The 25,852-nt window shown below is 44.5% G+C and overlaps 1 protein-coding gene across 1 annotated transcript; it reads left to right on the top strand.

Moving 5' to 3' along the window:
• Positions 1–228: 228 nt before the first annotated feature.
• Positions 229–25,852, top strand: TMEM45A (transmembrane protein 45A). Its single transcript, XM_054628067.2, has 6 exons — positions 229–511; positions 13,368–13,577; positions 15,501–15,713; positions 18,291–18,475; positions 20,639–20,784; positions 22,643–25,852. Exons 2-6 carry the CDS (start codon positions 13,388–13,390, stop codon positions 22,734–22,736), a joined length of 828 nt encoding a protein of 275 aa, XP_054484042.1. The 5' UTR covers positions 229–511; positions 13,368–13,387; the 3' UTR covers positions 22,737–25,852.

Raw genomic sequence — 25,852 nt, 5'->3', positions numbered from 1 at the left:
TGTGTGTGTAAATAAAAAAAAAGGCCTCTGTTATATGCAGCGATCAAAGGAAGGTTTGTACGTCTGAAAGACTCTCTACTTTTTCTATTTTTCCTCTCCTGCCGGGCTCCTGGGACCCGCTGTCCCCGGCCGCCAGCCCTGCCCGCTCCCGGCCGCTTTTCCTGGAAAGCGGGGCAGGAGAGGGGGCGGGCAGCGTCGGATCCCGCGGAAGCCTCGCTTTCCCCTCGCTTTCCCCTCGCTTTCCCCTCGCCCCTTTCCTCTGGCTCTGCCCTGGCTCCTTCCCGGCCAGGCGGGGAGGAGAACGCCCGCCCCCCGCGGGGCCGCCAGGGGAACATCTGGAGCGGCCGCGGCGCAAACATCTGGAGCGGCCGCGGCGCATCCCCGGGGCCGCAGCCGGAGGGTCCTGCCCTGGCGCTGCCCGGGCTGGCAGCGAGACCCCCGAGAGGGGGAAGGAAAGAAGGAAAGAAGGAAGGAAGGCGGAGAAGGGGCTGCGAGGGAGGGCGCGGCGCAGGTAAGGGCGGCCCGGCGGCCCCGATCCCCGGCCGGGGTGACGGCGGGACGGGGCAGGGCGGGGGGATGTCGGGTCTTGCCGGCTGAAAGGACAAATACTCCATGTTTGCCTCGGGGGGCACTTCTGGGGTGAGAGGCGCGGACGGGACGTTTAAATCAGCAATGGCTTTCGCCAGGGCTGCCGGAGTTGGAATGCGAGCGTGGCCCTTGCAGCAGCCGGGGCGTTCTGCCCCACGGGCGAGGGGAAAGTTGCAGCCGAGGTTCTGGGTCGTCAAACAAAGGGGAGATTAAGTGTTCGGCTTAGTTCTAAGTTTACTACGTGATTTTTTTCTTCCTCTCCCTCCCTCTTGGATGTGTCAAGTGGAGATGTACATCCAAACTTGAATTTCCAGGCAAAATTAAAAGAATTTAAATGTACTTCATGGCTTCCTACTCTATGAGAGAAACCCTAAAATTATCTTAGCCTCTTTATTTTATTTCAAAACGGAATAGCCCTCAGAAAAACACTTTCCATCCCTGGATATGTTCCATTTCGTTTCAACTTTTCCATCAATAAATCATATTTTACTGTAATAACACTTAATACTTGACATGGTATTAAAAAATATTATCTTTTTGATAAAGGGCTTTCTGAAGAGTTTGGGAACTGAAGTACTTAAAACCAAAGTATTTCTGCTTTTTACTTTTTGAACCAAGTGTTTGATTATTACCATGCATTTGCATACTTAGGACTTGTGATTTCTCCACTATGTATAAATTTGTTTGCATCATCTTATATTGCTGTTTCTGTGGAACTCTTTAAATTGTGGCACAAGTTGTACTCCAAGCCACTGCAAGTACTTTGTAAAAGGAGTGTTTCCAATATCCACTTTAGATGCAAATTCATCATTGACTCTGGAGTTACCTTTCAGAAGTTTGCTCAGATGTCTTTTGCTGCTTTTCAGGGTTGCTTGTGTGGCTTTTTCTGTATTTTTCTCTTTACAAATGAAGCTGGGCAAACCAAACAGATTTCTCTCCACAGTTGTGGAGACTGTGGGTAGAAATAACTGCTGGAGAAGAAAACTCAAAAGAACCTTGAGTGGCTGGAATAATTATGCCTGTGTTTAGGCAAACTGCTGTTTACTCTCTTCCTGCCACAAATCTGCCTGTAAAGATCATTTGAGTCGGTGCTGCAGATGGCCAGTGCAGCAGGGCAAAAATGGGCTCCTTGTTTCCAGCCTGAAGAGATGCATGAACCAGTGTTGGAACTCTTGTCAACTGGCTCCTTTTTCTTACACGTGACCAAACACACTCATGCTCACTTGCAGTTGGCAGGAGTAGTAATTTTGACTGTCTCTTCCAAGTTCCAAGCAAGACAAGCTCCTAAACCCAGGAATTACAAATAATTTGACATTGGTTTTGAAATACCTTTGCTTTTAGTAGAATGACTCTCTGCAGGGGCAGCTCTATCCATCATGCAGCATGAGCCAGACCTTGGGTCCTGGTGCTGCTTTTGACTCCAGAAGGTAAAAAGGAGACCTAAGTCCCTTTTATCAATTTATGCCTAAATCAGGTCCTGCTATAACTTTTTAATGCTATGTGAGCAACACTCCTAAAACTCTTGCTCCAAATCACCTTGCACTTGAGACATTTCTAAGGCAAATTGTGTAGCATCTGTAATGCCAGTGGTTTTGGAAGAGGATCTTGCTGGGTCTGCTGCCTCTGTTAATTGTGTTGTTGGAGGGGTTGCAGGAGCTGAAGCTGCTGCTGCTGTATCATGGAGGACCCTTCAGTCTCTGCTAATGTTGTATTAGCACAACAAAGTGATTCCAGTGTAATGAGTTTGAGGTGGTCCTGTAAAATGGAACTACACCTCTCAAGCTTTTGTCTCTTCTAGCTGGGCAAAGCCAGCCAGCCATTTCTCCCAGCTAGCAGCAGTGTTACAGACTGCCTTGCCAACATTCCCATTTATTCATTAGTGTTTCTCTTTCTGGTTTTCATCCACGCAGCTTTCTGCTGTTGATAGTGTGTCCCCCCAGGCTGTAGCTGGTAGAGGCAGTACATTTGGCTCCCCTTGGAGAAGCAGTATTATCAGGTAGTCTGAGACAGACAGACAGACAAGACTGCAGAGAAAACTTCAAGGTACAAAGGCAGGTTCGTCAGGGCAAAGCTCTAGGTGCAAATCCCACCTGCTCTGTTGCACAGCTTTGTGGAAATTACTGATAAGAAAATTTTAATATATTTTTTTCTTATCACAGCAGAATGCTGCAAGACTCAAGCACTCATAGAATTGGTTGCAATCTTCAAATGCATAAGATTTAAACATTTATTTTTAATCACTTTGTTTGCAGTGAGGGCTCACACTACCTAACTGTACTGCAAAGACAAATGGGGTGGCTGAAGATGGAGACAGTTTTTTTAGTAGGGCTTGTTGATAGGACTAAAAGAGGGTCTATTTAGATTAAATATAAGAAAGAAATTTTTTGTGAGGAGGGTGGTGAGACACTGGCACTGGTTGCTCAGACAGGTGGAAAGGTTTCTTCCAACACAAATTATTCTATAACTTTATCAGAAGGTTATGAACACTTAATGGAATAACTTCAGAAAGCAGAGATTCATGAACAAGTGGCTGGCTCTCTATGGGATGAGACAGCAAAATGAAGCTCAGTCTCACAGCAGAAGCCAATATTCTGGACACATGTACCATGTTTCCAGCCTTCTCCCCTTCAGGGGACAGAAGAAGTTCAGCTCTTACAAGTGTCACCTGCTTGCTGCCCAAGTATGAACTGGTATGAGCTTTACATTAGGAAGCTGAGTCTCTTTGTAGTTTTTCAGTAAGAAAAACAAAGTCCTTCCTATTAAAACCATCAAGGACTTAATAATGACCTCACATTTGTTGATATGAGCTCCCTTCCCATTTTTCTCAACTTGAGACTGTCCTTAAGATGAAAGCTTACTAATGCACACAGCACAGATGACAATTCTGCTTCCCATATTTTGTTAGTGTTTGGTGATTCCTTAAAACAGGGTCTTCTTTGTAATCCAGTTTCTCATTCAAAGGCTTTGGTCACCCCAGTGTCTGGTCCTGTACATAATGGAGAGAAATTCTAATGCCTTTTCTGCACAGTCACCAGTAGTTATTGTAAGGGAGAAACCCTTGCAGCCAAGGAATTATAACTCTTTGGGGTCAGCAAGCCCTGTACTCCACACCCTGATGCCTTCACCCCTCCTCTACCTCCTCTGCAGCTACCTGGAAGGAGGCTGTAGCCAGGGGTGGGTCTGCCTCTTCTCCCAAGCAAGCAGGGACAGGATGAAAGGGCTTAGTCTTAAGCTGTGCCTGGAGAGGTTTCAGTTGGACATTAGGAAGAATTTCTTCACAGAAAGGGTGATTAGACACTGCATTGGACCACCCAGGGAGGTGGTGCAGTCACTGTCCCCGAGATGTTGAAGGACAGGCTGGCTGTGCCAGTCAGTGCCCTGTGGTGTAGCTGCAGGGTGGTGATCAGAGGCTGGACTCAGTCATGTGAGAGGTGCTTTCCAAGCTAATTGATTCTGTGATTCTGTGACCTGTCCTCCTCTAAGCACAGAACTTTCTTTCAGATATGGCTTCTTTGCTGGTGGAAAATATTCACTGAAGACCGCTCAAGCATTCAGTTTTCTCGGTAGACTCCCCCCCCCCCCCCGTTTTTTTGGGTTGTGTCTTCTTGTCTTCAAGAAGTGTTTGGAGACATTAATAACAATTGCAGTAACTTCTAAGAGTGTGTAAGGAGTTTTGTAAGTGCCAAATGCAGGATCTTTCACAGCCCATGTAGTCATTAGTATTTATTACAAATATTTTCCATAGTCCAGTAGTCCTGTCAGCTTTGCTATTGTACAAGACCATTCCACTGAAACCCCAACTGTACTGTCAAGATGCTGTAGGAGGAGGTCTATAAAAAGGATGCCAACAGAAACCAATCCATATTTTATTTCATTTCCTCTCCAGAGCAGGGCTCTGATCTCTAAATCATCAGTTGATACTTCAAACTTTTGCTCTCTTGACATTTTCCTAGCCTAGGAAGCCTTTTCCCTGCTAGGAAGCCAAGAACATGCAAGTGAACACAACTGGAAAGATAGAGAGGAGTCAGATATTGCACCCTACAGAACTGGTTTTTGTGGGAAAGCCATGGAGCAGCCTTTCTAGAAGCTGAAATTCACACAGGCAGGAAATCTTTCTCCTTTTTAAAGCCTTTATTAAAAGTGATCAGCTCAGGTGGGGAGAACCAATGCATCCATGCTCACACTGCCACTGCTCCCAGGAGTGACTCAGAGCAAGAGGAAAAGTGCAGCTTTGTCCACTGGTCTGGGGGCAGAGCTGGGAGCTCCATCTGGACAGGAGCATCAGGAAAACCCCTTGCCTTTTGGGTCAATATTCAAGGTCCTCCATCTAGCTGACATCTTTAGGTTAGGGTGAGGAGTAAAAAAAAGCCTTGGCAGATATTAGATTCTGTTCCTCACATCTAGACATCACTTTGATTCATCAATTTTGTGTTGGCTCATTGTTTTAGGGGTTTTTGGCTAGGTTTGGTGAGGGGTTTCTCCCATTGCATGCTGGATCTGATGTCATTTGCATGCTAGCTCGATGTCCCTTCCCCTTCACCGTCTGGGTGCCATCCTCCAGGAAACAGTAGGGTGTCACTCGAGAAAAGGGGGAATTCTTAACCATCAATGAGAGGTAGTTAATGAAAATGACAGGTGATTACAATAACAAGCAGTTAGAACTCCACCCTGGCAGCAACTGGCCCACCCTGTGAACTCTGCAACCTTTTAAACAAATGGGCAGCTTTTCTACTCATAACAGTGGCAGTGTAACCTCTGCTGGACCATGGAACTCCAGGAATAGCTAGAGTCCTGCAGAGGCTGTTCATTGAAGTGACCTGGGCTGTTCTAAAGAACAGAGGTAATTCTCCCCCGCCAGTCTGCCCTGGTGAGGCCCCATCTGGGGTGCTGTGTCCAGTTCTGGGCTCCTGAGTTTAAGGAAGACAAGGAATTACTGAAGAGGGTCCAGCAGAGGGCTACAAGGAAGATTAGGAGGCTGGAGCATCTCTCTTCAGAGAAACAGATGAGGGAGCTGGGCCTGTTCAGCCTGAACAAGAGACAGCTGAGAGGGAACCACATCCAGGTATCCTAAGGGCTGGTGTCAAGAGGATGGTACCAGAATCTTGCCAGTGGTGCCTGGTGACAGGACAAGGGACAATGGGCACAAACTGAAACACAGGAAGTTCCACCTGAACATGATGAAAAACTTCCTTCCTGTGCAGGTGGCTGAGCACTGGAACAGGTTGTCCAGAGGGGTTGTGGATTCTCCCTCACTGGAGATATTCAAGATATTCTGGGCAACCTGCTCTAGATAAACTTGCTTTAGCAGGGGGGGTGGACTAGATGACCTGCAGAAGTCCCTTGCAGCTGTAACTATTCTGTAATTTCATGACTTTGTGATACTGTGATAAAAGGAATTGACTTCCAAAGGAGAATGAGCACATATAGAAGTGTCACTAGCCAGCACAACTTGGATTAAAACAGGGAAGCACTAAGAGCTCCAGCTGAGCCCAGCTCTGGGTGGCCTGGACAGGAGAGATGCTCTCAGCTGTTAGTGCAGAGCAGCAGGATGTCACAGCAAGTCCCTCCTTATGCCCTCTCTCTGGTAGCACTCTGCCTCTGCCACACACAAGCAGAACCTGCCAGGCTGGGAGGAGCTGCAGCCCCTCAGCTGGAGGGGGGCAGCCTGCAGTGACCCTCTGTGGAGAAGGGAACTGCTGCCCTGCCTGGGGGCCCATAGAGGGGCACCCCACTGTGCCATGGAAGTGGCTGTGGTGGCTGGGGCCAAACCTGGTCCCACCAGAGGCAGCACTGCTGTACCTGCAGCAGTTTCCTGACATTTCACCCTTCATTTCAGCCAGTGCCAAGAAATACCAGGGTTTATGACCAATACAGGAACTATGAATCTTTCCTAGGAAAAAATGACTCTTGTGTGTCCCATCCACTTACCAGGTTTACTTTTTGTGTGTGTAAGCTTTTTGAACTTGTGGTGCTCTGAGAAAGGCTCCAATTTGGCAGTCCTGAAGACTAAAAATTTCATATCCCAGAGGAGCAGCTGCTCAGATATCAAGAGCCAATGGTAAGATTGTTATGTAGTACTTGTTGTCCCCGGGTAACCCCTGGAGATAGCCTGCTCATCTGTGGGAACAGAAACAGTCAGCAGATGTGCAGAGAACAGGGAAAGAGAGCCAGAAAGTGGAGGGTCATGAGAGATAACAAACACAGTGAGGAGCACTCAGAGGGCTGACAAGTATCTGGGAAGGAACAGTCTCTGACAGATGTGAGGCACTGAAAAAAAATAGAGAGGTAAAAGTTGTGGGCCCAAACTCATCACTGTGGGAGATTGTGTCCCAGAGTCCCTTTTTCTAGGGCCAGCAGGTAGATTTCTGGTGATTACCTCTGGGATTTTTGGTTTTCATCCCTGTCTTCTAGGCTTGAAGATTCTCTCAAAGCTTGAATTCTTCTCCTACAGACTTTGGAGATGTGTGTTTATGACATTTCTTTTTATTTTCTTTACCTGAAAATCTTTATCTCCCACACACCCCTAAGCCAAACCCACCAAGGCTGACCTGTCACTTTTCAGCATTTCAAACAGTCTTTGTCCTGCTTTCATTCATACACACAGTACTTAGTTCCAGTCTAATTCTAAAGCAGCTGTAGTGCCAGCTGAGTATTTCCTTAACACCAGAGAGAGCAGTGATCTCATCTGGAAACATGGAGCTGGAATCTCTGAAATGCTTTCAGTCATGACATGAAACCAGGAGTGTGTTTAGTGAATAATGTACTTGGAGCTGACAGTTTTTCAATCAGCCTGGCTGGCCGTGGTGCTTACGGCACAATGGCTGCAGGACAAAAGGCACTTGCCTCGTGAATAGATCTTTAGCTGCAACTAGGAAACTCTGGTACTGAATTAAACTTGTCTGTGATTTCCTTTGTCTTACATGCATTTCAGCTTTGCTGGTTTCCATTTTTTGTAAAAGCTGTATGATCACAGCTTGTGCGCTGATTGGAAAATGTCTACAATTGTTATTTCCTCCTCTTATCTGGGTACATCATTCTCACCAATATCACAATCCATGCCCACAGCTGTTATGGATAAATAAATATTTCCCATCAAATATTATAAACTCCACATCACTATTTTCTAATGTATCATATGGAAGAAAAAAATGGTGATGTTTAATCTTTGAGCTTAACCTTTGTGATATGGTTGTGTAGAAGAAATGGAAGCATTGCAGCAGAGTGAGTTTGTGGCTTTATAACTTGTGTAATTTCTGGAAAAGAAATCCACATTTCTGGTGAACAGTCCTCTGTAGAATCCCCCAGGGCTTGACAAACACAGGAAATTGCAGGGCATAGTGCTGTGGCAGGAGAATGTGCAGGGAAGGGAAGCTGCCTGCTGCAGGGCAAGCTCTGGCTCAGCTACTGCTCATGTCCCTGGCCCATGGAGGTTGTGCTGCCTAAACCTCTGTCTGTCCTTTAAAGGGAAAAGGGATCAAAAGGAAACTAACCTGGCTCTTCCAGAAGCAATGGAGAAGCCTTCTGAGTAACCAGGTGGCATGTAGGGTTTCTCCACAGCACTTGCAGTCTTGCCTTGGGCCCCACAAAAGTGGAGATCAGAAATCAAGCTGGTAAATGTTACAAAACATCTCTCCCGAAACTATCAGAGGATATTTAAATCTGAGTCTATTTCTTGCCTGCCTTTCATGCTTCTGATGGTGTGAGATAATTTTCAGGCTAAAAAGGCAGCTCTTAATAGCTACAAAAACACACACCTTTTCTTGGGTGCTGGAAGCCTCCTTTTTCAGTGGAATCCCATGTTCCCTTCTGACCCCAAGGAGTAAGATGCAGCCTGAACAGAGGGATGAGCAGCCCAGGTACACAAAGCTTTATGGCTACATGGGGAATTTGTTTGCAGCTGTGAACAGTCTGTATTGGTTTGGCAAAGTGTGGATGTAAAACACTTTTGCAATACCATGCAGCTTTCTAGTTACTGGAAAAACCTTAATCAAGAAGTGCTTTCTGTGGCTATGGCAAGAAAAACTATGTTGGGAGTTCTCACATTAAAAAAAAAGAAGCATCTCACATTCATGGGTACCTGTAAATTATTCTTGTTCTTTATTCCAGTCAGCTGCAGAAACATTGGCCGGTACTTAAAATTTATAAACTACCTTAACAATTGAGTTTGTTGCCATAATTATGCCTAATTACCTTTTTCTCCAATTCCCCTGAGAAACTGTCAAGTCCTGCATTTTGGCCACAATAACCCCCTGCAATGTTATAGGCTGGGGACGTTGTGGCTGGACAGTGCCCAGGCAGAAAGGGACCTGGGGGCACTGGCTGACATGAGCATGAGCCAGCAGTGAGCCCTGGTGGCCAAGAAGGCCAAGGGCTCCTGGCCTGTGTCAGGAACAGTGTGGCCAGCAGGAGCAGGGAGGTCATCCTTCCCCTGCCCTTGGCACTGGTGGGGACACACCCTGAGTGCTGTGTCCAGTTCTGGCCCCTCAGTTTGGGAAGGACCTTGAGATGCTTGAGCACATCCAGAGGAGGCAACGAGGCTGGTGAGGGGCTGGGAACACAAACCCTGTGAGGAGGGGCTGAGGGAGCTGGGGGTGTTCAGCCTGGAGAAAAGGAGACTCAGGGGTGACCTTATCACTCTACAACTTCCTGAAGGGTGGCTACAGTCAGGGGGGGTTGGTCTCTGTCTCCAGGCAGCAATGGACAGAATGAGAGGACACAGTCTTAAGCTGCACCAAGGGTTGGATAATAGGCTGGATATTAGGAAAAAGTTTCTTACAGAAAGAGTGGTAAAATTCTGGAATGGCTTCCCCAGGGAGGTGGTGGAGTCACCATCCCCGGATGTGTTTAAAAAAGACTGGATGTGGCACTCAGTGCTATGGTTTAGTCGAAGTTTTAGGGCTGGGTTGGACTCAATGATCATGAAGGTCTCTTCCAATCTAGTGATCCTGTGATGCCAGCTGTGTGCCTTTTGATGTCTGTCTTTTGTAGGCATCAGAACCACTGCCTTTGCCTGGCAGGGTTGGGAGAAGCATTTGGACAGAGTTGAAGCTGTGAAGCAGGTTACCAGCTAAAGGAATGTGTGGCACCTGTGGGACCAGGTGGCTTTGGGGCCAGGCCTCGTGGCCCCTGTGTGTGGGTCAACTCTGCTTACAGCTCTGGCAGACCATAGAATCACAGAATTCAGATAGGAAAAGACCTTTCGGATTATTGAGTCCAACCATTAACACAGCACTGCCAAGTCCTCCACTAAACAACGTCCCAGGAGTCACATCTCCATACCTTTTAAATACTTCCAGGAATGATGATCCCACCACTTCCCTGGGCAGTGGCTTGACAGTTCTTTCAGTGAAGAAATTTCTCCTGATATCCAGTCTAAGATGGTGAACTGTAGGGAGGGTTGTGGGCAGCAAGGAATGTTTGCTGCTGAGAACATGGCTGTGGCTCTGCCAACAGCCTTGGCCCTGAAATCACTGAGGGTAAAAGAGAGGGTCTTGGATTTGCACATCCTGCAACATCAGTCTGACATTGCTGATACAGATTGATAAGGCTCTGTAAAAATAATCCCTCAAATTTATCAAGTATTGTCAGAACATGCTGATGCCATCTTTATCCAATAAATAGCACCTGCTGTACCAAAACTGTCTGGCTCTCAAGCTGTGCAGAAGAGCTGGCAGATGTTTTGTCCCAGGCTGCACAGGGGAATGCCAAAGTGCCTCATGGAAAGGCAGCAGCCTGACATACTGTTCTCCTCTCCTTTCACCTCCCATTACACCTCAGCCTTCCACCTCCCAGATGCATCTCCTGACCCCACAGTGACTCTCCTACTGAGGAGTCTGTGCTTAGCCTCACCATATCCTCAGTTTCATATTAAGCCCCCAAATTGTGCAATATCCCCCAGTTTATTTGCAGACAAAACTCAGTCACATCAAAACAGTGGGTGTTGGCAGGTGAATTCTAGACTCACCAAATGGAACTCTCAGGCCTGAAAAGAGAAAACTCATGAATTGGGAAGTTTATTCAGTTTAAGGCAAGCTCTGTCATGATGTTTTTAAGTTCACTAAAACTTTAAAGGGTAAGTTGTATAACTCCTTTCTGAAACCAGCTGTGTTGAGATGCAGCATTCCAAAGATTTGCCACAACAGCTGGCCAGCAGAACTGATGTGTGTCTTTCTAGAGAAATCCTACAAAAAATCCCTTACACCTTTGGATGAACTCAATCTGAAGTTTACACTCTCTAAAGCTAATAATATGTGATTGTACTTCTTTTAGCAAAAAAAGCAATTTTTCTGGTTCCATTTTGTTTACACTGGATGTGGAACATCAGCTGCTGTATCAGTCTTTTCTTCTTTTTGCTTGTTTTGAAAGGCAAAAAATAGCTCAAAACAAAGTTTCTTGATAGTTTGCCCAGATTTAGTGCAGAAAAATCCTTCAGTGTTTAAAAATCTAGGTAACCCAGGTGAGAATTTACAGATTAAGAATTACTTTTGAAGTTTTACTACAAATAACAACACAATTCTTCATTTCACTCCTACTGTAGCTGTACTCTCCTAAGGGAAGGTTATTCAGAGGTTTCATTGATCTTTCTAATCCATTGTTTTGCTTTGATGTGCTGTACAGGGAAAATTGTTCCTTTTGAACTGCTTTGTACCTGTGGTGAATAATAATGACAATGAATAAAGTCTTGTCAATGAACTGTGCTCACTGAGGTAAGATGTGGTGAGGAAAAGCCACTCCCCTCTCCTCCTCTCTTCCTTTCAGTCGAAGAAGGGAAAAGACCAACATGACTGAAAAGACAGCAACACCTTCCAGTCCAGCATGTTTAATAAACCTCAGAAATTAAGGTTTGAAAAGCAAAAGAAGTATTTTAAAGGTTAAAGCACAGTTTAGAGGACTGTCTGTTAGTGCTGCCCTTTATTGAGGCAAACAGTGGTGCAGTGAGTACTGGCAGGGATGTGCAGGCAGGTCAGAGTCTTTGAACTAAAGGTGTCCCAAAGTGAAGAAAGAACCTCTTGGCTGAGACAGCAAGGGCTGGGTCCCACCTGTGGGGCTGAGCTCCCCAAACCTCACCAGTGAGAGCCCCACTGTGCTGTGGGCTGCTGCAGGGTGAGCAGTGCTTTCCCCACCTGCAAACAAAACACACAGGCACCAACCCAGCAGAGCTTTAAGGGTGCTGGGGGAGGCAGAGAAGGCAGAGAAAGGCTCTCCCAGCTCCTGGGCCCTCAGCTGCTGGAGGCCTTCCCCACACAGCAGGAACCCCAAGTGGGAGTCCTTCATGTTTTGTCCATAACCATGTCCCTTGTGCCCCCTTGGCTGCCCCATGCCTGGCAGGTGATGCTTCCCACCTCCACATGCTCTCCTTCCCAACTTCCACATGCAGACAGCAACACCTGCAGGGACACACCCAGGAATGGGCTTGCTTGGGCAACCAGCATCACATTTCTCTGCTCTTGTGCTTCCCTAGTGTTTCCCTAGAAATTAGGTAAGATTTTATTCATTATTCATTATCCAGGGAAAGCTTTTAAAGCTCACCTCTCCCACACAGCAGCCCTTACAGTGGGAGAGTTCAGCTCTGGAAGAGGAGGGGACAGGGAGGGGCTGCAGGATTGCATCCTGTTTAAATCAGGCCAGACTCATGCTATGCATGAACAGTCACATTTTCTTTTCTTCTCCTTTGTGGCTATAGAGGCCACTTTCCTCATGCAGTTGGATAGTCTTAGGAGAACTCCAGGACCCGTGCATGTGGAAAGTTTCTCTTCTTAAAAAAAAAAAAAAAAAAAAAAGTTAAGGCTTTCAGTGGAGTTTAGCCTCCAGAAATAGGAGAGGGCTCACACAGACTAGACAGCCTTACATGAACTCTGCAAGTGCTCCATGGCCCAGAAGCTGCAGTTTAAAACTTCTTATGCAGAGTTGACCATAGGAAATACTCATTAAAAAGAAAAATATACTAGAGCTTCCATGTTCCATTCATTGCCAGACAACTCCAGTGCAGTGTGGCAATTGAACTTTTAAGTCAGCAACAATAATAACAGAAAGTACAGACTGCCAATCCTTCTAAAGTGGTTATTCTTGATTGCTGCTTGTGCAGAGACTTAGTGTGCCTTTGGGGCATGAGGCACAATAACTCAATTTACAATATCTTAAAGAAAAATTGCAATTTAATGTTAGAACCATCATTTTAATGAAGAAGCCACTGGCTCAAAGGCAACTATGCCAAATTTTGGGATGATGACCAGAATTACTAGGATTATGAATGGCACTGCTTTTAAATGACTACATAATTCTGACCAAGTAATAACCTTGTCACACAGTGCACTTGATGTACTTGATAATATATACCTAGTGGTGGGTGCATAATTAACCCATAAAATAATGAGAATTACTTCATGTTTGTAAATCATAACAAGACATCTGGATTGAAATAAAAAAATACAATTTACTAGTGAATATTTACCCATTTGATGGGTATATATTGAATATATAGGTTCTCTCTTTCGCTAGCACAACTTCTACAGCAAGACACAGTGTGCTATGGCTTTTCCTTCTCCTACCCTGCTGACTGCCAGCTCTGCATTTCAGGTCAGCTGCTCTGCTGCTTCTGCAAAGCTGTGAAACTGGGGAGAGTGGCTGGGAGGATAAGTACCCAAATTTATTTTTAAATTAACTGTGAGTAATCAGTTCAGTGACACCCATTTGATCTATGCAAGGAGATCCTTTAGAATTATAACCCACAGAGTTCTCACACTATTCCCATAACCAGTCTCTGTTTCTTTCTTCCTCAGGTATTGCCTAGCAGAAAACCATGGGCAATTTCAAAGGGCATGCCCTGCCTGGGAGCTTTTTCCTTCTTTTTGGCTTGTGGTGGTCAGTGAAGTACCCCCTGAAGTACGCCTGTAGAAAAAACAAGAACGTTTGCTACCTTGGTTCCAGGGCAGGATTCCAGCGCCTGGAGTTTGTGGAGGGCATCATCAAAGCTGTCTTTGCCCTCATTGGTAAGTGAGGTGGACTAAGGGCAGGCTGTACCTTCTAACACTTTTTGCTTTAACTTTTGTTCTCTGATAAAATGAATCTCCTTTTGTTCTGCTCTTTTGCCCTTTAACCACTGAGATGTGGTGGGGCTGCTGCTGGTAATTGCAGCTGTGGCCATAACGTGGTTTCCATCCATAATGCTCTTCTGGAGCTTCTGTGAGGTCTCCTGACCACTCTTGACCACTTGACAGCTCCTGACCACATCTCAGTGTTCATGTACTGTTCACTCTTCAGGGAGGGAGCCAAGATGTTTAGGCAAGGGGCTCCCATGTGCACGCTGGGAGCACCAGACTGTGAAGGTGTTGCTTTTCTATTTTGAATTCAACCATCTCAGATGCTGGAAGCCTGCACTGATTTATTGATAAAATATGTAAATGATACAGATGATTTTTTGATTAATCTCAGTTAAAAGTGAAAATATTCACACAAAAAGGCTGAACTCCAGCTCTTATTGCTGCAGGACTGTTGTGATGGGGTGTGGGGAGCTGTTTGTTCTTCTCTTGTGTCCAGGCCTGGTACAAATCCACTGGGATGACTTTGGGAGCTGTGTAGCTGGCTGAAAGGGTTTAATTCTTGTTTCCATCCTGGCAGGCTGTGTGGTAGTGATTTGGCTTTAGAGGGTAAGTAAACTAAACAACAGGGGATCCGAGGAGCTCAGCACGTGCAGCTCAAGTTGAAAAATAGCTAAATTTTAAGCATTTTTGCACTTCTAGATTCTATTTGTCTACTCTTCTTTAGATGCCAAGAATTTCCTCATTTCTAATCAAGCTGCAGGCTGTGACAAAATCTTGTTCCTGCTTTTTCTTCTGCTCTGTTAAGATATTCTGTGTTGTGTTGTGTCTACACTTTTATCATTAAAAATGATAAAAATCTAAATAATAGCATTCATTTTGAGGCATGATTGTGGACACCTTTCCTACAAATCCCCCAGTCTGTGTCTAGAGGTAGTTTGGCAGCTAAAACATTAATGTACTGGTTTTATTTTCACTTTAAAACCACAGGTTCTTATTTTAACATATGGAAATTCCAATTCAAATCAAAAGTATGGAAAAACCACTTGGCTAAGGCAGATAGTAAAGGCAACAGGAGTAAAATCTGCTGTTTCCATGGTAGGAAAACTGGAAATAAAGGTGGAACAACACTGCATTTGCTCTACAGCATATCTACTTTACAGCAGGATGCTGGCCTGTGCTTTATAAACAATGTAATCAGCTTTTATGTTTTAAAAACAGAACAACTTTTAAACCCTCCTCAAACTTCATTGATCATATAAAGCATTTAAAAGCAGTTTCCCCTTGCTGAAATACCTCAGCTAGTTAGCAAAACACTGAGGGGCCAAGGTAAGGGAGAGAGAGGGGCAGTGATTCAAATACTCACTCCCTGTACATTCCCATGGGACTTTTAATAACTCTGCACGGTGGAGGGGTTTCCTTTTATGGCTTTAGAGGAAAAATCCCCTTTGAATTATGAGTCTGAACTCTGTCATCCTGCATGTGGATGGGCACTGAAATGGTAAATCTTTCTTTTGGAGACTTCAGCGTGTGTTATGCTCATGTTTGAACCATTGGAACAGGCAGCTGAAAAATTTGGTCAGAGGACTACTACAATAGCAATTGTTTGAAAGAAGAAAAAGCAGCACAGAATAAGCTGTTTTCATTTTGATTGCTGGAAACTGCAAGATGCAAATAGTTCCACCAGGAGTGGAACTGAAGCCTGATTTCCTCTGGCAATCCACTCTCCAGATTATGTGATGCTAAAACCCCAAACTTTCTGGCATTATGCTGCATGGGGATGTATTGCTGCCTCTACTGTTTGTGTAAAGACTTGCCATTACTTTATACCTTAAGCACCAGAACAAATGGTTTTTCTTCTTGTTTCATGCACAGGGATGGTGGCTGAGCAGTTTGTTCCTGATGGACCTCATCTGAAGCTGTACAACTATGAGAAGAAGCACTGGGACCACTTGATGAACTGGCAGCATGCCACCATGTATCTCTTCTATGGCATTTCAGGGCTGGTGGACATCGTGGCTCACGGCACCAACGCACTGCCAGCAGCCATGGACAGGATGATGCTTTCCATAGCAGTCTTCATTGAAGGTCAGTTTACCTCCCCCTGCAGGGATGTGCATGAACCCTGTGGATGGGTATTGATCATTGCTCTGTGTCTTGGTTTGGAAAGACAGGTGTGTGCTACGGCACACATTTTCATTCCCCTGAAATGGAAAATGTAAACCCCCTCTCTCTGAATTGTTATAAATTTTAAATTAAGGGCTCTTAGGCAAAAATATGGGAGCAGGAATAGCATTTTATTTTGTTCTTTACTAGGGAAGAAAATAAAAAGATAAAATAGACAATGCAGTAAACTAAAACAACACTGACAGAGTCAGAATACAGCCTGACACCCTGTGGGTCAGGGTGTTGGTAGCAGTCCAATTGGAATTGTGGCTGCAGCCCTCCTGGAGTGTCAGGTGTGGTTCTGCTGGAGCAGGGATCCTGTAGAAGGGTGCAGTCTTCCTCTGAAGATCCAGTGGAAGAGGCAACTGCTCCTCTGGGAAATCCAGTGGAGAAGCTGTGCTGGTGTTTGTTGTGGTTTTACGCTGGCACAATGCCAGTGCCCCCATGAAAATATATGCTCCCTGGTGTCTGCTCTGAGATGTGACCAGGAATAGAGCAAAGCAGTCTCCAACTTAGGAATGAAGAAGAAAAACTTTATTAACCTACAACTATATGTAAAAAGAAACACACAGAAAGAATGAAAGCCTTCCAAAAACATTCCTCCTCCCCCCACCAAATTTCCCATACATCCAGCCCTCAGATCACCAACTCTCAGTCGATCACCACCCTTTAGATAATCAATTCTCAGTTCATCAAGGAGAGAGGAGTCCCTCTTGTGCCATAGGCTTCCCCAGGAAACACAGTTGAGACCTCTTGGGTTTCCATGTCACTCATGGCACTGCCCAGAGATCATTTGCCATCATGACATCTTCCTTCCATGTACAGTGCTCTCACCACTGTGCATGGACCAGAGCTGCTTCTAGGGTTCCCCTTTTAAGGGTGCTTTGCCCAGTTCCAAAAAGAGCACAGTCTCACTTTTGGGACACCTGCCCCCCCCCCCCCCCCCCCCCCCCCGAAATTCACCCCCTGGGGCTGAGGGATGAGGGATCTCAAGAACAGAGATCTTCTTCTTCACTGAAGATGGAGGGCACCACTACCACCCTCCTCACCCGTCGTCTCTGTTCACGCACTCCTTCACTTACCAACACTGAACTCTCTTGGCTCTGAGCCATTGCCTCCCCCTAAATGCAGTCTCTGTGTCACAGGAAAAATGGTTCTGTCCATGGCTATACAAGAAAAGTCCAGCCAAAGGCCACTCCATCATCCCTCTCACCCAAGATTCTTCTCAACTTCTCTTGTGACCCATTTCCTCTTATGTCATCTCTATCTCTCTTCTCATTCAACTCCAGGAGGATCAGCATTTGTAAGGTTTCCATCATCCAAGAAAAGGGTCAAAATCTCAGGCTCTGCCTGTCCAGAACTCCCACGGCTGCCCTGCCGGGCACCTTCTCGCAGCCCCTCCTTCTCCTTCTCAGGAGGCCACTATCAAATTTCAAGGTGGCACAAGCACAGGCACCAGCCCTCTCTCTCCCTCTCTCTCTCTCTCTCTCTCTCTCTCTTTCTCTTTTTCTCTCTCTCCTGGGGGTGGCTGCCTGATGTCTCTCCGTGCTCCTCCACCCTTCCATCCTGCAGGGGCCTTCACCTCCCCTCTCTGTCCAAGGCCCGGCCTACCTCACCCGGCTGCATGGCTGCCCCTCACCCGCCCAGCCCACAGCCAGGCAGGGGAGCTCTGACCTCTTTCACCAAGGGAACCCAAGAGAGAGCTTCTCCCTGGGGGTTCTCTGCTTTTAACCCCCTGTGTTCTCAGAGGCGTATCCGTGTCCTCAGTGGCCACACCAGGTGCCAATATTCAAATCTGAGCACCTATTGGTTTGACCACAGCATCCCAAAAAACTCACTTCCAGGACCAGAATCTCCAGATTATATCTGGGTAGCAATGCTTGGCTCCTCCCTCTGGGCAGAGCATCTCCCAATGGGATGCTATAGTTCTTATCAGTCATGCAGTGACATTCAATAGCCTGTTATCAGCAGGTGTCTCCCCAGAGGAAGGACTGGGTGTGGAAGAGATAAAGAAAACTGCCCAATTAACAGAAGACAGCTGCCATACAGATGGCAAACAGAATACAATTTGTTTGGCAATCCAGGACAGTCTGGGAATCTCAAATCAGCCTTGCAGAATGACCCTCTGGGAGCTGCCTGTTTCACTTCCTGAAACACTTCAAAGAGATCACAAAAAGATCAGTCTTGGCCCTCATTACACTGCCCAGGTCATGATCCTGCATTGTAGAGGTGTATCTTAGCTTTCCTACCTGCTTAGACAGCAACATAAATGTTATGGAAATCGAAGCAAAAGCCTGTTTTGGGTAAGGGCTCAGTAGCTCAGGTATGTGTTTGATGTAGGTACTCAGATGGTGCACAATTGGTTAGCTAAAGCCAGTGTGAGTGAAGGTGATACTGGCATAAAGAAAAATGCCAGAAATGTTTCACTGTTTTCTAAAAGCAGATGCAAGGAAATTGCAAGGGAAGAAATTATCTTAAACTGATTGCAATTTATTCCAGGTTTTCTCTTCTGCTACCATCTTCATGGGAGAGCCATGCTGGATGTCCATGTTCATCAGTTACTGCTATTTGCTATCTTTGGAGCTGCTGCCTGCATATTTTTGGAAGTTTTTTTCCGTGGCAGTATTGTGCTAGAGATGCTCCGTACAAGCCTCTGCATATTACAGGGCAGCTGGTTCTGGCAGGTAGGACTTTTCTGCCTTTGTAATTTCTTCCTCACCAAAATTAGTCATTTAACCCTTTGTAGATGTTTCACAGGTTATGGATATGCCTTTTAAACACAGACCTCAAAAGACTTAGAGAAAATAAGTTCCTTTAAACAAAAAATATTCCTTTTAAGAGATAAAAGTACTTCTTATAGCCATTTTACAGAAGAAGAAGAAGCAGAAGAAGAAGAAGAAGAAGAAGAAGAAGAAGAAGAAGAAGAAGAAGCTGTTTTACTTCAAGTGCCTTTTATTTGAATCAATAAAGAAGCTAAAGTGTTTTCCTTGAGTTCTCCACATTACAGAGCTCTCTGATCCCTGTAACATCCTGTTCCAATTTTGCCAGTCAAGTGGCAGTGATTTTAGAGCATGGAAATAGATGTTGTTCTTTACAAAGAGTCTCTACTGTCAGCTGCTGGAGCAGTGAGTAGACACCCAGGACAGGTGAGGCAAAGGCCTCACTGACATTGCCAAAAGGTATTTAAGTTACAGATTCTCATTAGGAGACTAGGTGGTCTAAAGCCTCCTGCTTTTCTAGTGCTCTGGGAGCTGAGCAGAAAAAAGAACAGCCAAAACTTTGATATTTCAGGGATGTGGCTCCTGAAGGGACTCTTCAAAATGTAGCTTCCATGCCCTCACTTACTCGTGAGTCTATCCAATAACCGATATTTGACAGTGACTCTTTCTCTGCGGTCAGGACAAGAGACAGATTTAAGGAGCTGCTAGGAGTTTGTAACAGAAGTAGGAGCACTGGTGCTGATGTGTGTTTCATCTTATAGTGGGGAATTGAGGTCACTGCAATGATTTTTCCTTCCGGCATGTCTAGACTGGCTTCCCTTTTTTCTATGCTGGCCAGACAAGATGAATAAAAATGTTTGCTGTTTCTTAGGAGAACTGGACACTCAGCACCAAATCAAATACTTAAATGCTTTCTCTGGCATGGAGACAGACCTCAGAACTGGCTGTATTTTTCTATAAGTGAACTCAAGAATGTGATGCTGCAGCACTTGCTGTTTCATTTTCTTGTTTTATTTTCTTGTTTGCAAACTTCCAGACAGTGATTTAAGAAGCTTTACATAGGAGGAATAGATGCAACCATTTATTCATTGTTTTCTGCCTAATCTAATTTTAGAACAGATGATTTGTTTAGCTCTAGAGACAATGTGGGTTTTGTTTCAAAGTAAAAATTGAAGTACTAAAAATAGAAGAAATTTAAGTGTGGCTTTTTTCACACCCGCATCAGACTTCAACCATCTGTGTGACTGAAAACCACACACTGGCTGCAGCACAGGAAATTTGTAAAAGGTAAAGGGACTTTCTTTCTGCATCATCAACACCCTCATTCATTGAATTCTCTGCATGGAAATGCAAAATTCACTCCCCTCCTTCTTCCTCTCCTCTTCCCAGTTTCTAAATTCCCAGCTAAACTGCTGAGTGAGGACTTTGAATAGTATTAAGCAGTACAGAGGTTGGTGTTTGTCATGCAAACCCTGCATAGCCCCAGGATTAACCGTTTTCACATTTTATGCACAAATATGAATCTGATCTTTCCCAGCTCTGAATAAACAAATCAGCCATGTATTTCACATGAACTTACAGTCTTGCATGAAGAAGCTCCATTTTTATTCCATTCCCATCTGGGCCTTTCCCTTGGATGGCCCAGAAGAAGTAGAATTGTGGCTCTCTTTTATTAGTTCATTGATTATTCATCTTCCCAGCCATGTAACGCATTCCCAGCCACTGCTGGGAAGAAGGGAGGCAGTGCAAATGGCCAGGCAGCTTTTCTGATCCATAAGGTGATTTCAGTTCAGAGCACACAGGGCTGAGCACCAGCCCCTCTCCTTGCAGTGCATAATTGTGATTGTTGCAGGGCTGGGCTGTTGGGCAGGCTCCTTAATTTTCGGGGCAAGAGCAGTGGGTCTCTGGGACTGTCACTTTATCTTCAAAGGCATTTCTGCACAGAGCTGTTTAAAGCGTTCCATCACACCTGAAATTGACTACAAAATTGTTTTTAATAGTAAACACAGAAATAAGCAACACCATAAGAAAATTAAATGTCTGCCTTGTGATGGGTAGCATAAAACACAATATGGCACAGGATGCTCATCAAATGACATGTACTAAATCTCTTTTATTTTATTACAGATTGGCTTTGTGCTTTATCCCCCAAATGGAAGCCCAGAGTGGAATCAGACAGATCACACTAACATGATGTTTCTGACCATGTGCTATTGCTGGCATTATGCTTTTGCTTTTCTTATACTTGCAGTGAATTACACAATTGTCAGCTGGTAAGTTACTTGAAACACTGAAACTTTGGTGACTTGTCTATTTAGTTTAGTTGGAGGTTTATTTTAGGAAAGTTTCACTGGCAAATGAAAAGGTTTCTATGAAGTAATTGTCTTGCAAGGTAAAATAAAAATAGTTATTAGTAATCAATGAAAAGCACATGGTATTGCTTCAGTAAAAAGGGGAAAAATGCATCCATAAATACAGCTCTGAGAGCATAGCATAATGCTTCTCACATAAAATGAGCACCAATAGTCTTCCACATTTGTAAGTGCATATAAAGTCAGAAGTAGGAGATTTTTTTACCTGCAGACTCCAACTGCTCATCTCTGCTAATTTTAAGTGGCTTAAAGAGCAGGCTTCATGACTTTACTCTGAAGATTATTACACAGAATTCCTTGCTAGAAATTTCCTGTGATCAATCCTGATTTCTTTTTCACCAGTCATTTTCACCCCCTAATGTCTAAAGTTAGCCCTTTTCCTCACTGCCCAGTGCTAATTCTGACAAAATTCCAACTGCAGTGTTAATTTGGCTGTAAAAATGCCTCTGCCATCAGATCACAGAATGTGACCACCTTCTGTCCACAGGACCTTACCAAGCCTTTTCCTGCAGTGTCCTAAACATGCTTCTCACCCTTGCTTTATCCCTACCATCCTAATAGCCCTATTTAATCATGTTAAATACATAGCTCTTCCAGTCTTGATTTGCACTGAGGTGCCAGTTCTTTTTGTGTCTCAGTCTGAGAGGCACCAGCACTCGAGGCTGGGTAACTGCTTTACTGTATAAAGAGGGGCAGCTCTTGAGAAAGGGGCAGCAATCTCAGGTCCTTTCTGATGCTGGGACCAGTGGCTGCTGCAGCCTCAGATGAGGCCCCCATGATCAGAGAAGGCTGATCATGGCACACAGGCAGAGCTCCCCTCTGAGGGTGGTTTAGCCAGACTCTTTCTCACAGCTTTATGGTCCCTTCCCACGTGGGCACAGCTCCTGCACGACACTGAACCTTCTGGGGGGTTCACTGAGGTTTGTTTGGAGTGCTCTGGGATATGTCCATAGGAACAAGACCTTGCAAGCTGAGTACAGATCAGTAAAGGCAGCACTTCCTAACCACAGAATCACAGAAGGAGTCATCCTAACTTGCTGATTGTTGGAACCCAGGAAATTCCTCTGGCTGCCCTGGAGGGCTTGAGACCCTGCCCAGGGGGCTCAGAGACCTTGGCCCAGAGCCCAAGACCCCTGTGCCTTTGATTTAGCCCTTGGAAAAAACAATTACCAACCTTATATGAAGAATTAGAAGCCACGAAAGTTTAAGTAGAATGATACTGAATTTATCACAGGGTGAAAAATAGATTTTTGGGGTTTTTAGAATGGGGGTTCAGGAGGCAAGATGGAGGAATCTGGGCATGTCCAGCCTTTCTCCTTCTTCTTCTTGGCCTCCATGTTCTGGATGATGTTGGCACTTTTAGATTGGTTTAGAGTAGAAGCTCACTGTGTAACACAGGCGATAGGTATTGGAAAGTAGTTGTAAACATTGTACACGTAGTTCTTAGTATAAAAAGATAACACCACCCCAGGGGCAGGCAGAATGCCTCAGACTGTCTTGCTGGGTTGACCTCAGCAGGACAGGAGAAAGAATTTTACAGATAAGAAGCAATAAACAACCTTGAGACTGAGAAATGAAGAGTTCTGACTCCTTCTTTGACCGCCAGGCTGGGAAAAGAGACTTTCTAATGCATCTCGGGGTCACTCTGACCAGCTAGAGACCCCAAGAACCAGAGTTAAGCAGGATTTTACCCTGTAAAAAATGGTCAGATGAGCCCTTGAGTTACCATTGACATCTTTGTTGTTGTTGTTGTTTCCAGGGTGGTCCGTTCGAAGGTTAAGCAGTCCCAGCCCATGGAAATGGGTTTACTGAAAACAGCTGAACGAGATCATGAGTCAGAAGAAGAAATTTAGCATGAGTATGTCTTGACCAGTTTGCCCACTCCAACGATTAGGCTAATTGATACCTCATTTCTACATTTTTTTGCCATCTTATTCATTCTTTACTATGACTTACTTTGCAAATATCAATCCCCTACGATGTCTACATCTACACAGTTTTGTTTTTTTTTTTGTGAAGGGTAAGCTTGATATTGTTTCATAGCTGTTGCACTAGTACATTGCTTATCACATGCTTCACAGAAAATCAGACTAGTATTAGACAGACTTGATGTGGATGAGGTGGCACAGTGAAGTCTGTATGTTTGCCTTATTAAAAGCTAAGCAAAATGTTTTTCAGCTACTGCTGGACATGAAGTTTCCATAATCAGTGTCTAAATATGTGTGTTGGTTGCCCTGCAAGTACCTGTGGATAAATAACTGTGCAGACCTGGATAACAGTAGAACAAGATAAAGAAATCACAGTCTTGCAGCTGTTGTGTGTAACAATTTTGTGTCTTGCTTGTGGCTTTATGTTAAACAGGAAGAACTTCTCACTGTGAACCCATTGAGTGGTTCACTGAAGAGTGTGCAGTGTTCCCCCCCCAGAGACACCACCAAACCTGGCAGGAGGACCAAAGATGTGTACAGTGATCAAAACCCAGTGTGGTTGTTTGTGCTTGTGCCTAGACAGTCCTGTCTCTTTGCTATCCTTTGACTTTTCAAGGCAGTGGAAGTGACCCTGCCTTCCCTGGAACAATTTCTTTTCCAAAAAGGCTGAGGGGTATCCAGTCAGGCAGCACCTAACTGAAAACCAGTTTCTTTCCCAAAGTTATTTCCTTTCCTTAGGTGGAATTTGGTGGTTTTCTGCAGGATTCAGAGCAGACGTGATCCATCACCTGAGTCAGGAGTGGGTAATTCTGCTCTGTGGGCAGGATGAGATGGTTTTGCATCCCTTTCCCTGTATGAGATGGTTTTGCATGCCTTTTAATTGCATTTATTTAATCCGTGCAAACTGACCTAGTGAAAAGCATAGTGTTCATGGCCAATGGCAGCAAAATGATTGCTTAAAAAAGCTAGCTAATAAAATAGTTTGTACCTCAAAGGGATCCCAAAAAATCCTTACAGGCTTTTTCTAAAACTACTTTACCTTCAATACAACATAAATATTTACTTCACTTTTAAGATGTACCTTTTATCTCCCCTTTTTCAAGGAGCCCCTTTCTAAGCTTCACATGCTGTTAATACTGTATTTTAGTCTGTCAATTTTGCCAGTGCCTTTATATAATCAGTGGTGTTGTTTATTCTGAAGGACATCATCAGAAACTACTTTGCTTCTCACAGGCAGGAACAATGCAAACTTCAAACTTCACTGCTTTTCTTGATAAATACATTTAATACCATGTAAATATTAAGGTGCTGTATCTCTAAACCAAAGAGATAACTACTAAGCAGGATGAAAAGCACAATAAACTGTCTGAGCTTTAGTATGTCTTCTTAGAAGACTTCAGTTGATAAGTTTTAAAATAATTTTAGGTGTTTGCCAAGTATTGTGAAGTAACACCTGTAACCAGGTGCCAGATAATCCAGATGAATCTTTGGAAAGCAAGAGTAGTTGGCTCACATACATTTCTACATTTACAAATGTCAAGGAGGAAATTGCACATTGCTAGCCAAAGATCACTGCTTTCCTTAGCAATTCTTGGCCCTTTTCCAATGCCTTTCTCTGAAGACTTTTGGAGATTTTGGCAAACTTTAGTAAAGCCTGTCACAAACCTTAGTAAAGCCCAGGATATTCTTGTAAGATAGGTATTGGTATGGCATATTTGTAGCTCTGTGTCTCAGCTTTACAGTGGTTTTACTACAAACTCTGAAATAATTCTATTCACTCCACTCTGCAAATCTAAGACTGGAGTTTGATTACTGTGGTTCCATTAAAATCAGATTTTCTGGAGAAGGAAGATCCAGGGCTTCCCTGAGGAGCTTGCCTGTTAATTGCAGCAGGGATACATTTGCCAAATGTATTCCTGTTAGGATCTTACCTCCGTTGCACCACATCACAGTTGTCTCTAAATTGTGGGGATTTTTTTTAAAGGGCAGATCCTTTTTCCTGTTAGAATGGTTGAGCTACAAAGCTTCTGTAGTGCTGGGCAGAGAGGATGATGTTTGTGCATCAAAGAGAACTTGGGGATTATTACAAAAGTCTGTCACAATAATAAAATAAATCAATGAAGTGAACCTCATGGGCAAGCTGTGCACATGGAAGGTGCTTAGCAAAATCTCCTTTTGAAAACACTTCCCTGCTTTTACAGAAGCAAAAAGTGACAGTACTTGAATTTATTGGACAGAGAGTGGCTGCCTGATACTGCTCCTCCTGTGGGGAGGACCTGGGGACTCCAGCTCTGTCCTTATCCAGCGGTGGCTGTAAAGCTGGGTCTTTTTGGGGAAAAACTGAGCAGGATTTGGCCTGCACCTCCCTCTGTGTCCCTGCTGTGAATCTCCTGTAAATGATCACAGAACTGGATGAATAAGCCCAACACGTCTGCTGGTTTTGGTGCAACCAGGCTTAGCAAAGACACCTCTAAAGAAGCCCAGACTGGAGTCTGACACAGAACTGTAGGGCAGGCTTCATGCAAAAGGCTCTCTCCTCACATTAGGAAATGTGGCATTGCATTATCAAGTTTGGAGAAATGCAAGGAAAACCAGATCCTGAAGTCTCAAAGAAACAGTAACTTTTGGAATTTAATTTTTATTATTTACAGTACATGGAAAGTGAATGTCATAGCAGGGGTTTGTGCCTGACAAGTGTATGGTGCCACAAAGGAGAGGGACACCCTATTTCAGAGTGAGGTTTTGCTACATGGAACATCTGACCCATTCTCCTGTGTTCTAAAGAGATGCCCAGGAACAGTGGGGCACCTATCACAATGAAGAAGGTGCAGCCTTCATCATTTCACAAGCAGCAGGTATTGCCTGAGTTGAATGAGGGGAGGAAAGTCCAACAAGTTTACAAACACCACTCAGAAAAAGGAAGCTGCTCTCAAGAAAATTTAAATTATTTTTAAATATTGGTGCCTTTTTGAAAAACTATATGTTAATTTTTACTGGACAAAAAACACCTGTAATTTTATTTAAATAAAATTGATTTATTC

Source organism: Agelaius phoeniceus, chromosome 2 (assembly GCF_051311805.1).
Source record: "Agelaius phoeniceus isolate bAgePho1 chromosome 2, bAgePho1.hap1, whole genome shotgun sequence".
Lineage (NCBI taxonomy): Eukaryota > Metazoa > Chordata > Aves > Passeriformes > Icteridae > Agelaius > Agelaius phoeniceus.
This window is presented reverse-complemented; position numbering and strand designations above follow the sequence as displayed.